Raw genomic sequence first — 16,097 nt, forward strand, 5'->3', positions numbered from 1 at the left:
GTTCATCCACCTTATTCCTGATGCTTCTTGCGTTGAAGTATACACACTTCAACCCATCTCCGTGCCTGCAAGTACTCTCCTTTGTCAGTGTTCCCTTCCCCACTGCCTCATTACACGCTTTGGCGTCCTGAATATCGGCTACCTTGGTTGCTGGACTACAAATCCGGTTCCCATTCCCCTGCCAAATTAGTTTAAACCCTCCCGAAGAGTACTAGGAAACCTCCCTCCCAGGATATTGGTGCCCCTCTGGTTCAGATGCAACCCGTCCTGCTTGTCCCACCTTCCCCAGAATTCACTCCAATTATCCAAATGCCTGAAGCCCTCCCTCCTACACCATTCCTGCAGCCACGTGTTCAGCTGCACTCTCTCCCTATTCCTAGCCTCGCTATCACGTGGCACCAGCAACAAACCAGAGATGACAACTCTGTCTGTCCTGGCTTTTAACATTGCTGGGTAGATGCCAGTGTTGCAGCTGTACTGGAACAGCTTGTCTAGGGGCACGGCAAGCTCTGGAGCACCAGTCTTCAGTGCTATTGCCGAATTATTGACAGGGCCCATAGTTTTTGCAGTATCCAGTGCCTTCAGCCATTTCTTGATATCACGTGGAGTGAATCGTATTGGCTGAAGACTGACATGTGTGATGCTGGGGATGTCTGGAGGAGACCGAGATGGATCATCCACTCGGCACTTCTGGCTGAAGATTGTTGCGAATGCCTCAGCCTCGTCTTTTGCACTGATGTGCTGGGCTCCTCCATCATTGAGGATGGGGATATTTGTGGAGCCTCCTCCTCCAGTGAGTTGTTTAATTGTCCACCACCATTCATGACAGTGGTATCTGGGACGCTATCTGTAAAGTCTGATGCTTGACAAGTCTATGAGACAGTTTTCCCAATTTTGGCACAAGCCCCAAATTTTAGTGAGGAGGACTTTGCAGGGTTGACAGCACTGGGTTTACCGATGAGGATTCCAGGGCCTGGTCGATGTCGGGTGGTCCGTCCGGTTTCTTTGTAGCAGTTTGATACAACTCAGTGGCCTGCTAGGCCAATTCAGAACACACTTAAGAGTCAACCACATTGCTGTGAATCTGGCGTCACATGTAGGCCAGACCAGTTGAGGACTGCAGATTCCCTTCCCTAAAGGACACGAGTGCACCAGCTGGGTTTTTTATGATGATCAACAATGGTTCCATGGTCTTCAGACTTTTAATTCCAGATATTTCTTGAATCCAATTTCCACCATCTGGCATGGCGGGATTCGAACCTGCTTACCCTGTGTCTCTGAATCACCAGCACAGTGACAAAACCACTATGCCACTGTGCAAAACCTGGCCGAATGACTTTTAGTTAAAAAGATCTAATACTATATTCTTTGTAAATGAACATTTTTTCCTCACATTGGATTTGTTTATTGTCACGTGTACCGAGGTACAGTGTAAAATATTGCTCTGAGTGCAGCTCAGACAGATCATTCAGTACATGAAAAGAAAATACATAATAAGAGAAGCATCAAATACACAATGTAAATACATAGACGCAGGCATCAGGTGAAGTATACAGGAGTGTAGTACGACTCAGTAGAGAAGACGTGTGAAGAGGTTAGATCAGTCCATAAGTCCATCAGTCCATAAGAGGTCATTTAGGAGTCTGGTAACAGAAGGGAAGAGGCTGTTTTTGAATCTGTTAGTGCGTGTTCTCAGATTTTTGTATCTCCTGCCTGATGGAAGAAGTTGGAAGAGTGAGTAGGCCAGGTGGGAGGTTTGATTATGCTGCCCGCTTTCCCAAGGCAGCGGGAGATGCAGACAGAGTCAATGGATGGGAGGCAGGTTCCTGTGATGGACTGGGCAGTGTTCACGACTCTCTGAAGTTTCTTGCGGTCCTGGGCCGAGCAGTTGCCATACCAGGCTGTGATGCAGCCTGTTAGGATGCTTTCTGTGGTGCATCTGTAAAAGTTGGTAAGGGTTAATGTGGAAATGCAGTATTTCCTTAGTTTCCTGAGGAAGTATAGGCACTGTTGTGTTTTCTTGGTCGTAGCGTTGACGTGGGTGGACCAGGACAGATTGTTGGTGATATGCACATCTAGGAAGTTGAAGCTGTCAACCATCTTCAATTTGGCCCCATTGATGTAGACAGGGATGTGTACAGTACTTTGCTTCCTGAAGTCAATGACCAGCTCTTTAGTTTTGCTGACATTGAGGGAGAGATCGTTGTCATTACACCACTCCACGAGGTTCTCTGTCTCCCTCCTGTATTTTTTTAAAAATTAAATTTTAAAAAAATATATAAATTTAGAGTACCCAATTTATTTTTTCCAATTAAGGGGCAATTTAGCGTGGCCAATCCACCTACCCTGCACATCTTTGGGTTGTGGGGGCGAAACACACGCAAACACGGGGAGAATGTGCAAACTCCACACGGACAGTGACCCAGGGCGGGGATCGAACCGGGGACTCGGCGCTGTGAGGCAGCAGGGCTAACCCACTGCGCCACCGTGCTGCCCTCCCCTCCTGTATTCTGACTCATCGTTGTTCGAGATCCGACTCACTATGGTCGTCAGCAAATGTGTAGGTGAAGTTGGAACCAAATGTTGCCACGCAGTCCTGTGTGTATCGGGAGCATAGTAGGGGGTCAAGTACACAGCCTTGCGGGGCCCCTGTATTGAGGACTATCGTGGAGGAGGTGTTGTTGTTTATTCTTACTAATTGTGGTCTATGTGTCAGGAGGCTGCAATTTAATTTAATTGGTTGCAGTTTAATAGCAACAAATGTTGATTTATATATGAAAGTCATACTTAGTCATGGATGGTAATGCAAGAGGTGAAAGAATCTCTGACTAATTCTTACACTAATGGAATGTATATTCGTTGACACTGGGATCAGATTCATCCTCTCCATGGCTCGAATATTATGTTTCTGTCTTGGTGACCAGAACTGACCAAAATCGGGTTTATTTTTACGTATTTGAGGTGGGATCTGCAGTTTTAGCGTGAACTATATTAATCTGATTGAGCAAAGTATGCATTTGTTTGCTAAGTTTGCTGATCCTGCACGGTAATTTGACATGCTAATATCAAATCCACCTTGGATCCCTTCCCACAAAACAGTCACTTCAGAAATTGGCTATTTCTGTATTATTCATGTCAGACTTTTGCCAACCGTTTCTCTTTGAATCTGCTAACTTCCAGAGTTAAGGATGTGTCTCATAAAGAGTCCAGGCAAAATGATTTGGGCCCATTGCTTTTCCTATTGCTCGAATATAAAAGACACCTTCAGATTGTACCTGTTCAGTAGAAGAAAACTTGAAAAGGAGGAATGATTAAGTCTCTGAGTTCCAAGGCAAATCGTACCTCGGCGACAAAATTAACCTTCTGTCTGTAAACTAAAATTATTTGCTTTATGTGATCTGAATGTGAGAGGTGAAGCTAATCAAGAACATGGTTTCCTGTATAATTGTGTAGTACAAAATATTAAGGTTCAACAAAATAAACTACCCTCATAAAAGAGAAATTAGTGATACATTGGCCAGAACTCTATACCGGCCCCTGGGAGGCGGGGTAAGAGGTGTGGCAGTGGTCAGTAAAATTGGGCGGGGGGGGGGGGTGGATTGTCATGTCAGATTGGCCCCTTGACATGGTGCCGCTGTCAGGGTATTTTCCGCAATGGTGGGAGTGGATGTGGAGAGGCTCCACCCTGAACGGATAGACTTACCCGATTTACGTATGTAAAGGATTGGATTGGATTTGTTTATTGTCACGTGTACCAAGGTAGGGTGAACAGTATTGTTCTGCGTACAGGTCAGGCAGATCATTATGTACAGGAAAAGAAAATACATAATAGGGCAAACATAAAATACACAATGTAAATACATAGACACAGGCAGTCGGTGAAGCGTACAGGAGTGTAGTACTACTCGGTAGAGAAGATGTGTAAAGATGTCAGTTCAGTCCTTAAGAGGGTCATTCAGGAGTCTGGTAACAGCGGGAAGAAGCTGTTTTTGAATCTGTTGCCATACCTGACTGTGATGCAGACAGATAGGATGCTTTCTATGGTGCATCTGTAAATGTTGGTAAGAGTTAATGTGGACATACCAAATTTCTTTCGTTTTCTGAGGAAGTATAGGCACTGTTGTTCTTTCTTGGTCTTAGCATTGACGTGGTGGACCAGGACAGATTGTTAGTGATGTGCACATCTAGGAATTTGAGGCTGTCAATTATCTCCACCTCGGCCCCGTTGATGCTGACAGGGGTGTGTACGATACTTTGCTTCCTGAAGTCAATGAACAGATCTTTACTTTTGCTGACATTGAGGGAGAGATTGTTGTCGTTACACCACTCCACTAGGTTCGTTATCTCGCTCCTGTATTCGGACTTGTTGTTCAAGATCCGACCCACTATGGGCGTGTCTTCAGCAAACTTGTAGATGGAGTTGGAGCCAAATTTTGCCACGCAGTATTGTTTGTACAGGGAGTATAGTAGGGGGCTAAGTACGCAGCCTTGCGAGGCCCCGGTATTGAGGACTATTTTGGAGGAGGTGTTGTTATTTATTCTTACTGATTATGGTCTGTGGGTCAGGAAGACGAGGATCCAGTTCCAGAGGGAAGAGCTAAGTCCTAGATTTTGGAGCTTTGATATGAGCTTGGCTGGGATTATGGTGTTGAAGGTGGAGCTGTAGTCAATAAGTAGGAGGCCGATGTAGGAGTCCTTGTTGTCGAGATACTCCAGGAATGAGTGTAGGGCCAGAGGGATGGTGTCTGCTGTGGACCGGTATTGGTGGTATGCAAATTGGAGTGGATCAAGGCATTCTGGGAGTATGGAGTTGATGTGTCTCATGACCAACCTCTCGAAGCACTTCATTATGATCAATGTCAAGGCCACCGGACGATAGTCACCGAGGCACGTTGCCAAGTTCTTCCTTGGCACATGTATAATGGTGGTCTTCTTGAAGCAGGTGGGGACCTCAGAATGGAGTGGGGAGAGATGGAAGATGTCCGCGAACAGATCTGCTAGCTAGTCTGCGCAGGATCTGAGTGCATGACCAGGGACCCTGTCAGGACCCGTCGCCTTCAGAGGGTTCATTTTCAAGAAGGTCGATCTGACTTCGGAATCTGTGATTGTATGTATGGGTGTGTCTGGGACTGCTGGGGCAGTTAACAGCAGTTTGATGGTTTCCTGCTCGAACCGAGCATAGAATGCATTGAATTAATTGGGGAGAGGTGCGCTGCGGCCGGATATTCTGATCGGCTTCACTTTGTAGCCCGTTAAGTTGTTTAAGCTTTGTCACAACCGATGAGAGTCCGTAACATTAGTTATACATATGGCCTTTTTTCTCTGTAAATGTTACAAATCTGTTTTAAATTAAAAAAATTCCACAAAAAAAACATTAGTCTGTCACTCTAGCTTGGTCAGATATTGTCTCGTGGCATCCGGAATGGATTTGTGGAGGTCACACCTGGATTTCTTATATAGCTCATGGTCGTCTGACGAACTCCTCAGACCCGGCCTTCAGTAAGGAGTCAAACTCCCGATTAAGCCATGGTTTCCGATTGGGCCCTATTAGAGGCTTTTCACAGTAACTTCATTGAAGCCTACTCGTGACAATAAGCGATTATTATTATTATTATTATTATTAATAACGGCCATTTTATATTACAATCAGTATTTTACCAATGTCTCCCTCCGCACGGGGAGGCTGGTCGCTAAATGGAGGTGCCATGCTCCCAGTGGCAGCCAGACAGGAAAGGCCTCATGGGCCAAAGGAGGGGCCATGGGGCAGGGAAAGCCACAGCTGCAGCTCCCGACGACCTCCCCGGAGCCTTTCCCCTCTGAACCTTGGCCCAAGAACATTTAGACCTTTTATCTTCACCTACTTGCGGTGGCTCCACGGTCTCCAGCCTGAAGAAGCAACTCTTCTGGTGGTGTTGTGGAGGTTTCAGAGCTCCTAACCCAGTGATTGGGCTGGCAACATAGAGAGCCCACCTGCCACCCTTAAATCACCCACAGGTGTCCAATTGGGAGGCAGCGTGTGGTAAATTAACGGACAAGTGTCAAGTGTGAGTTCAGAATTTACTTTCTACCCTGATCCCAGGCTCCCAACCCCCCACCCTCCCCAACCTCAGGCACGGTAGCACAGTGGTTAGCACTGTTGCTTCACAGTTTCAGGCTCCCAGGTTCGATTCCCAACTTGGGTCACTGTCTGTGCGGAGTCTGCACGTTCTGCGTGGGTTTCCTCTGGGTGCTCCGGTTTCCTCCCACAAGTCCCGAAAGATGTGTTATTAGGTGAATTGGACATTCAGAATTCCTCCTCAGTGTACCCGAACAGGCGCCAGAGTGTGACGACGAGGGGATTTTCTCAGTAACTTCATTGCAGTGTTAATGTAAGCCTACTTGTGACATCAATAAAGATTAAAAAAAAAAAACATCCAGCCCTTCATCTGAAATATTGCTGCTAATCGTTACAATGAAAGATAATTAAGCACTTTAGTTTTTTTATAAATTTAGAGAACGCAATTTTTTTTTTCCAATTAAGGTGCAATTTAGCCTGGCCAATCCACCTGGCCTGCACATCTTTGGGTTTGTGGGGGTGAAACCCACACAGACACGGGGAGAATGTGCAAGCTCCACACGGACAGTGACCCAGGGCCGGGATTCGAACTGGATCCTCAGTGCTGCAGTCCCAGTGATAACCACTGCGCCACATGCCACCCCAAACTTTAGTTGAGGTATTAATTCAAGCTCAATTTTGTGTCAAGGCTCCTGTTTGTCAGTTACAGGTGTCAAAATGTATGAAACACTTGTAAGCTATGTCCTTCCTTTCATTGAAATAACTTGACGGGTTTGAGTTGATGCATGGATAGTAATGTGCTTTGAAAGAAACAAACTAATTGCCTGGCCTTTTGACTTGGTGCAAGTGAGGAGAATTGACTGATCTTGTACTGTTTCCCGAGGCTAAGCAACCCCTGAATTCGATTCATTTGGAATAAACAGATGATGCAAATAAGTTCAATAAACTGTTCGATGGGGTTATGGAATTACAGGATAGGGCAGGGGAGTGTGTAGGGTGCTCTTTCAGAGTGTCGGTGCACACTCGATGGGCTGAATGGCTTCTGTACTGTAGGAATTCTTTTTACTTAAATTTAGAGTACCCAATTCATTTTTTCCAATTAAGGGGCAATTTAGCGTGGCCAATCCACCTACCCTGCACATCTTTGGGTTGTGGGAGCGAAACCCACACAAACACGGGGAGAATGTGCAAACTCCACACGGACAGTGAACCAGAGCCGGGTTTGAACCTGGGACCTCGGCGCCGCGAGGCAGCTGTGCTAACCACTGCACCACCGTGCCGCCCTCCTGTAGGAATTCTATGGTTGTATGTGTAAGATATGTCCACCCCGCATTGTGATGTGCATTTGCTGATTTCCGAGGGCAAAAACTGCTGCTACACGAATTTTGTTTGGTATTGGTTGGGCGGGGGAATGAGGGTCGGTGGTGGTGGAGGGTGAAGGGGAGTTGGTATCTCTGGCATGTACGCAACCCCAATCTTGCTGGATAATGGCTTCCAATCAGAAAGCTTACATCAGAATGTTTGTGTTTAATGTTTCTTGGTTTGCTTGGTATGATTTTGAAGGGTGTCATGCCCTTTTTGGTACTTCACTCTGTGCGATGTTTCCAATTAATAACACCTATTTGGCAAAATAAAAACTCACAGAAAATTCTACTGATCATGTCAAGCAATGCTGTGAGGCGCTTCCACTTTATCCTGTGACTCATGATGTTCAGCAAATTAACTCAGCTCCTGTATGTGGCACACAAAACCGACCCATGTTGTACTTTTTCAGTATTTCTGTATCCTGCTGATAATATTCTGCCTGGAACTAGCCTGTGGAGTGTGGAGCTACGATCAGGATTATTCGGTGAGTGTCCATTAGATGTTTTAAAATAAAATTTACATCAAGTTCTTGCATTTTAAGAAATCAGTTGCCGCTCTCACCCAGAGAAATATAAAATATATTTTCTTCACGCACCTATTGGTTTATACAATTCGTAGTCATACTTATTGATGCACAATCAATACTCTCGAGACAAAGAGGAGTCATATCTAATCGGCTTGATCAGCTAGAGCTGTACCCAGCAGCGATGATACAGGAAGTGAAGGCTGCTGGGACGGCATTGGTTCTTATACCCCGCCTCTCAGGGCGGGGCTATGTACATTAGCCAATGGTAGACCCCTAGGTCTAGCCAATGGTCATTCACCTCTCAGGCACTGCAATACCTGGTATTACCACACTTATTTCATTATGTGTTGTCTTATCCGTCTACTTTTCATCTGTGCTGAGGAGTAGGTATAAATTTCCACTGATACATTTCAGGAACGTGGTTAGAAATTGTCAGCAAAATATACTTTAGAAGAATGAGAGGTTATTTTATTGAAACATAAGGGGTGGGATTCTCCGACCCATCGTTTGAACACAAATTGTTTGTGTTCTAGATGGGGTGAGGGGGTGGGGGGAGCATGATTTTGTGTTATTTGGTTAGTTTACGATATTATTTAAACAATGTTATATGTCAGTTATCATGTTACCGTTTTTGTTGATTTGTAAGGGGGAAAAATTGTGTTTGAAAACTTTAATAAAATATATATTTTTAAAAAAACAATGGTGACCATGAAACCATCATCAATTGTCATAGAATCAGTGCAGTGCAGAAGGAGGCCATTCGGCCGTCGAGTCTGCACTGGCCCTCTGAAAGAGCACCCTACCTAGGCCCAAGTCCCACACTATCCCTGTAACTCCACCTAGGGCCAATTTAGCACTGCCAATTCACCTAACCTGTACATCTCTGAACTGTGGGAGGAAACTGGAGCACCCGGCGGAAACCCACGCAGACACGGGTGAAAGTGCAAACTCCACACAGACAGCCAGTCACCCAAGGTCAGAATCGAACCCGGGACCCTGGCTCCGTGAGGCAGCAGTGCTAACTATTGTGCCACCCGAGATAACAAGCCCACCTGTTTAACTAATGTCCTTGCGGGAAGGAAATCTGCCATCCTTAACCGGTCTGGCCTAACTGTGACTCCAGACCCACAGAAATGTGGTTGACTCTCAACTACCCTCAGAAATGGCCAAACAAGTCACTCAGTTCAAGGGCAATTAGGGATGGGCAATAAATGCTGGCCTTGCTCACAACCCATGAAAGAATAAGTTAATGGGAAACTTGACAATAAAATTTCAGGTATCAGGGATGAATTAGTTATACCAGAATATCCTCAAACCTCCCTGCATTACGATGCCCACCACCTCCAAAATGCAGTTACTCCCCTCTGCCCCCCACCCACAATCCCACAGTGCCTTCCCCAGTAAAACTAGATTAATATTTGCCTCAAATCACCACCCTCCTGCGAGCAATCCCCTTATTTTTGTGCACCCCAATCCTTTTGAAAGTTTGAGCCGTGTGGCTAATAAAATGAGATGAGAATTTAATGTCCTCATTGAACTGCATGAAACACATCAAAATGTAATGATTTAGGCATTTCACTTTGCGAGAGTTAAAGGTTATTTGCTTCTAAGGTCTGCTCCATATTATTAATACCCGCCCACCTTGATGAACATGCACAATAATTCAGAAAAAAAGCCTTTTCTTTCTGATCTTGAAAAGAAAGCTGCATAATATTGAGTTCAGCTTGTGATGCGAACTCCCCCATGCACAAAAAAAACACCGAGTTTATTTTCGAAGGACTTGTGGCATTCACAACAATTTGATTAGCGAAAAAGAAAATCCATGTAAACGGGTAGAAATGCTTGAGTAAGCTACCTTAGCATGACACAACGCCAATTTAGCAGAACAACCTGTCATCTTGTCAGAACAGTTCGTCAATTTAGCCATATAATGAAAAACATATGCCACACACTGCAAAATATCTACCACAAACATTGTACATTTAATATCAGAGTGTACACGTGATGCTTAAATGAGACTGGACAATTTGAGTTCTTGCCGACAGTAATGAGGAATTTGGAATGTCAAAGTCATTTAAGTGGCAAATTAAAATGAATGGTTCTAATTTTTATTTCCAAAACGTTAATTGTTTTTCTTACAAATCATTGTTCATGATATGTTGAAGCAACAAGAGAATAGAGCACCACAAATTCTGAATGAGCACTCTGCACAGAGTTACAAGCAGGGATTTTAGTAGCCTTTTGGAGATTCGATGGTAAAACGGCATCGGAAAATGTTGACCTAGATCTTCATCTTCGAGACTTGTGGCGGGAAAACTTGGGAAAATTCTTGCCTTGGCCCACCCACCTCAGGAGAAAGTGCCGGCAAGAACCGAATTTTCATTTTGTGTGTGTGTGTGTGGGGGGGGGGGGGGTGGGGGGGGGGGGGGAGGGGGGGTGGGGGGACGACGACACCTGTTTGAAGGACCCAACTTGGTGCTGTGGGACTTTGTCGCAGTTAAAATCAACAAAGGCCCTCCAGCCGACACCCCTCAATTCCCCCCCCACCCCAGCACATTCCCCCATGCCTCCAATCCACCACCTCATGCCTTCTATGTATGTCCCCAAACAACCCCTATGGCCCCACAGGCCCTGTTATGTCAAGTTATGCCCCTCCATTCGCCCCCCAAGGCCCCTCATGCCCCCTGTGGGTCAGGTGAACTGGGAAACGAGATTAAAAGGTGGCACAGTAGTGTTGGAGTGGGAGACTTTTAAGGAGATATTTAATAACACTTTGAAAAGATTTATCACTGAGAAAGAAAGGCTCTTTGAGAAAGATGCATCATCACTGGCTGGATCAGGAAGTTAAGGATGGTATTAAATTGTAAGAAACACTGTACAAATCTACAAAGATTAATGGTAGGTCCAAGGATTGGACAGAGTTTCGAACCAGCAAGTTTTGAACTTATTTAAGGCAGAGTTTTGTTCGGCGAGGGGGACAAAGGTTATGAGATGCTGACAGGTAAGTGGATCAGAGACCATAACCAGGTCAGCCAAGATCTTATGGAATGGTGGAGCAGGCTCAAAATGCCACAATGGCCAATTCTTCTCATTCTTACGCCAAGCCATGCCCCTCCACCTGCCTCCATGGCCCTTCTTACCCCCTTTGCCAAGCTGTGGCACTTCCAAACCCTTTGACCCCTCCCTATTAACTTGGGGAATTTGTCTACTCACAACATTTATCTATAAAATACCCACTAATGGCAACAAATTTTAAATATTATCATGTGACATGTGGGATAAGGCGGGGAGTGTGCCTCGGTTGGGTGCTCTTTCAGAGGGTCAGTGCAGACTCGATGGGCTGAATGGCCTCCTTCTGCACTCTACCAGTTCTATGTTTTAAGATCACTCATCTGAGCAGCAGCAGAAATGTTCATGTTATTGAATTTTTAAGATTAAGAAGTACAATCTCTCAAGTTTTAGCATTTCTAATTTACATTAACTTTGTAAACTTGCCTTCTACTTTTGATTAGTTGCCCCTTCATTTCATTCGCACTGGATCTGTCTACCGCTTCATACAGCCCTAACAAAGAACATGGGCTGGATTCTCCGCCCCGCCACATTTCTGTTTCACCCCGCCGGCGGGATTCTCCGTTACGCCGGCGGGTCAATGGGATTTCCCATTGTGGGGCAGCCCCGCGCCGTCGGGAAACCCCCGGGGCTGCCAGCAAAAACGGAGCATCCCGTCGGCGGAGAATCCAGCCCCATCTATTTGAATAACTTTGTATTATTTTGATCAAGTATTGGAAGAGAGAACTTTTAAAAATTCAGTTTTATATAAAATATTAATTATTTAACAGGTGCAAATTGATCAAAGACATTCAGTGGGTCGTTGGAATCTTAAACCCCTACAATGGGCGAGAGAGAGATGTTTCAAATTGGTAAAAATATGAAACCCAAACCCAATTTACCACAATAATAATAATCTTTATTATTGTCACAAGTAGGCTTACATTAACACTGCAATGAAGTTACTGTGAAAAGCCCCTCGTCGCCACACTCCGGCATCTGTTCGGTTACACTGAAGGAGAATTTAGAATGCCCAATTCATCTAACAAGCAAGGGCTCAGGAAAGTTGTCAGCTAAAGGGAGGTGGAAACTAGCCGATCTAGCAGTAAGTGCTTTCCAATATTGCTTGTGGACTGGGAGTAACAAAAGTTCTTACCCTCCATTACCACACCTCATCATCTTTTTCATTCAGTGGTGTTTAGAAGAGTGAAAGGGGACCTCATAGAAACTTATAAATTTCTAACAGGATTAGACAGAGTGGATTCAGAAAGAATGTTCCCGATGGTGGTGGAGTCCAGAACTAGGAGTCATGGTTTGAGGATGAAGGGTAATCCTTTTAGGACTGAGGGAAGGATACATTTCTTCACCCAGAGAATGGTGAATCCGTGGAATTCACTACCACAGAAAGTAATTGAGGCCAAAACATTGTGTAATTTCCAGAAGAAATTAGATATAGCTCTTGGGGTTAAATGGATCAAAGGGATATGGGGGGATCAGAGTATTGAACTTGATGATCGGCCATGATCATAAAGAATGGTGAAGCAGACTCGAAGGGCCAAATGGCCTCCTTCTGCTTCTATTTTCTATCTATGTTTCTATGTATTCCCCCTGATCTGACACATCACAACCTACCCCTCCTCACAATCGCTCCCTGTTCTGCAATGGTGACTGTGAGACAGTCATTCAAATCCTTTGTTGCAAGCTTCTCCAGAATGCCTTTTAGTCCATGAAAAATATACACAACACATAATGCTCAGGATATTACTGAAGTACCTACTGGAGGACCCACTGGTACAGCAAGTTAATCCTGAGATCGGGGTTCAAGCCAGATTCATACTGATGGAATTGAAGTGTTGAGCTTTTCTGGGTTCAAGTGACCTTCTCAAAAGCAATGAGGGGTGGACAATAAATATCGGCTTTGTTAGCCATGACCATGAAGCAGCCTGACAGACTCAAACTTATTCCGAATGGATGTGAACCCACAGTACCAAAGGGTCAAAATGGTCGTCTCATTTATGGAGGGCTAACTCGGAAGACTTTGGCCGGAATTCTCTGGCCGGTCACGCGGCGGGATTCTCTGGTCGCACCGGCAGCGCACCTCCGCCTACGGGTTTCCCAGCAGTGTGGGGTGGCTTCGATGGGAATTCCCACCGACAGTGGTGGGAACCGAGAATCCCGCCGCCAAGCGAATGTTGCGCTGTCTCCCGCCGCCAAGAAAGGCACGGCGGGAAGGCCAGAGAATTCCGCCCTTTATGTGGGAAGTAGGATAATTCATACCGGAAAAGCAGGAGGCATGTTTCTCAGTTTCGGGCGAAGGAATATTTTAAGTGTGAGCTTCACTCTGCTCACTCCCGTGCCTCTACGTAAGGAGGTTATAGGTTTTCATCCCATTGCATGTGCTGGAGCACAGAACTCAGGCTGATAGTTCAGTGCAGCACCAAGGGAGTACCACACTGCCTTGTTAAACCATCTACCTGTTTCGGCTGCACTCTTAATTGGCAAGCTGTAGAGAAGGAAGAGAGGAGTTACTCCCATCCGGTATTTATCCCTCAAACCAACATGAAAAAACAGGACTGATATTGAGCCTGTTCGCCTGGCTGGCATGGTCCAGGCAGCTCGTTAAGATGGTGGACAGTATAGTTTTGAAGTAGTTTCAATCCTTTCCTGTACTCTCCTGACACGTTAACGTGTCTGGCTTCAGGAGGATTGATTGCGCCAAAGGAAGGTTGGAGGGTGGGGAGGGAAGCCTGAAATTAGGAAGTTAGGCATCATGATGCATGCCCCATTTTCACTGGAAGTTGAGTACAGGTTAAACAGTCTCAAACCCACTAGTAATTTCTGACTACAGGCTGCATACTGGCCACAGGAACTTCAGGTAATGTTTGGACCAACAGTGAAAATCACCTGACCTCATGCTGCAGATGACCAGGAAGTTTTCAGGTGGCCTTGGGCCCTACCTGCACAATTGGGGAGTTAAAATGAACCCTAATGTAATTGGTAATTGCTGTGTTTTTTTTACTGACGTGGAATTTTGGGATGTAATTATTATAATCTTTACTGGTGTCACAAGTAGGCTTACATTAACACTGCAATGAAGTTACTGTGAACATCCCCTAGTTGCCCCACTCTGGCGCCTGTTCAGGTGCACAGAGAAAGAATTCAGAATATCCAGTTCACCTAACAAGCACGTCTTCTGGGACTTGAGGGTGGAAACTGGAGCACCCGGAGGAAACCCACGCACACACGGGGAGAACGTGCAGACTCCGCACAGACAGTGACCCAAGCCAGGAATTGAACCCAGGTCCCTGGCGCTGTGAAGAAACAGTGCTAACCACTAATAGGTATTGGTACTATATTAAAAATCACAAGTAAATGTCATAACTCCTTTGCTGGAAAATGCCATAGAAAGTTCTGGTAATTGCAGATTAAAGAATTGGCAAATACTTTTCATCACTTTGATGAGGACACAGGGAGACCACAGGAAGTAAAATAAGCACACGGTTTTATTTACACAAACAATGTGTACACTATCCGGTAGATCCCTTCCAGGTTCATATTCTGGTTGGTGCCTTACTGGCCGACCTTTTATACATTGGTTAGTTGAGATACCCCACCCGTAGTGGGGGGGGGAACTCGTACTCTACAAGGAGCACGGTGAAACTGAGCATTCCCACCCTGTAGGTCCCATGCGGAATATTACAATCGCAATCCACTCAGTCATTCATGTTTAACATAAAATGGTGACAAAGCATATCACCAAAACATTCAGCATTAAAAAGGAATTGGGTTGCTAAAAAAGACTCCTCAGCATGCAGTACCTAGGTGATGCAGCGCAGGCAGGCGTTTGCACTGTGGCTTCCCACACAGTAATCCTCTGTTCTCATTTTATGCCATCTGGTGGAGTTATTGAGCAGATGCCAAGTCCAAGCTGGCAAAATCAGAAAGCAAATCTCCCCAGGACGACTCAAAAGTGGCACTTGTTTTTTTTTCCTGTTCCATTACATCTTCCCCATACCATGCCCAGTGAGACAGGTTTAGGCCAGGGGGGCAGACAGGTCTTCTCTCGCGACTGTATTTGAATTGATCATAATGAAATTGAGACACCCAAAACTAGCAGGTGTGACTCAGTTGTCAGCGGATTCTTCCGCGGCACCTTCTGCTGATGACACACAGGAGAATCATGGTTTTAAATATGCACTTTGCCAATTCAATCCTGGACATTGTTTTAACTCTATGACCCAAAACAATATTTACTGCTTGAATGCATTATTAGTTTATTTTAGCTTTCAGGGTGGAGCTTTCGTTGGTGTTAACATATGCCGTTTGTCGGAAAAATGTTGGATACCTGGGGCAAAATTCTCCCGAAACGGCGCGATGTCCGCCGACTGGCGCCCATTGCTCTTTGATTTCTTTGACCTTTTTGCCTGAGACACAAGACAGGTGGTCATTTTAATGAAATGAAAATGAAAAATGAAAATCACTTATTGTCACAAGTAGGCTTCAAATGAAGTTACTGTGAAAAGCCTCTAGTCGCCACATTCTGGCACCTGTTCAGGGAGGCTGTTACGGGAATTGAACCGTACTGCTGGCCTGCCTTGGTCTGCTTTCAAAGCCAGTGATTTAGCCCTGTGCTAAACAGCCCCTGTCAATCAGGAGCAGAAAGCAAACAGCTGAGAAGTGTCGTTTCGGCAAGAAGAAAACTTGGCTGTGATTTTAAAAGGTCTGTTTTTGTGAAATCCAGCAATCGAGGCTTATGTTTGGGATCAGTAAGAAACTAGACATGTTGATTTATAGTATAGATTAACTGAAGTAGCTGTAATTTTCAGGGCATTCTTTGTTTCGTAGATTTACTGGAACAATAATACTTTAGATTTACATAACTTTCTGGCACATATATCAATAAATGCCGTAAGGACAGACTAATGTATATGTGCTCTTAAACCTAATGCTTCTATAATATTGGTTGGGAAATACATAGAATCATAGAATCTACAGTGCAGAAGGAGGCCTTTCAGCGCATCAGGTCTGCACCGGCTCTTGGAAAGAGCACCCTACCCAAGCCCGCACCCCCACCCTATCCCCATAACTTAGTAACCCCACCCA

General features: G+C 45.2%; 1 protein-coding gene across 1 annotated transcript in view; it reads left to right on the top strand.

The window, feature by feature from the left end:
* tspan12 (tetraspanin 12) overlaps nt 1-16,097 on the top strand; it is a 49,530-nt gene that overhangs the window by 14,963 nt on the left and 18,470 nt on the right. Inside the window, exon 5 of the mRNA XM_072485226.1 lies at nt 7,830-7,904. Coding sequence (XP_072341327.1) covers nt 7,830-7,904 — 75 coding nt within the window. The remainder of the gene's footprint in view (nt 1-7,829; nt 7,905-16,097) is intronic.

This window comes from Scyliorhinus torazame, chromosome 19, assembly GCF_047496885.1.
Source record: "Scyliorhinus torazame isolate Kashiwa2021f chromosome 19, sScyTor2.1, whole genome shotgun sequence".
Lineage (NCBI taxonomy): Eukaryota > Metazoa > Chordata > Chondrichthyes > Carcharhiniformes > Scyliorhinidae > Scyliorhinus > Scyliorhinus torazame.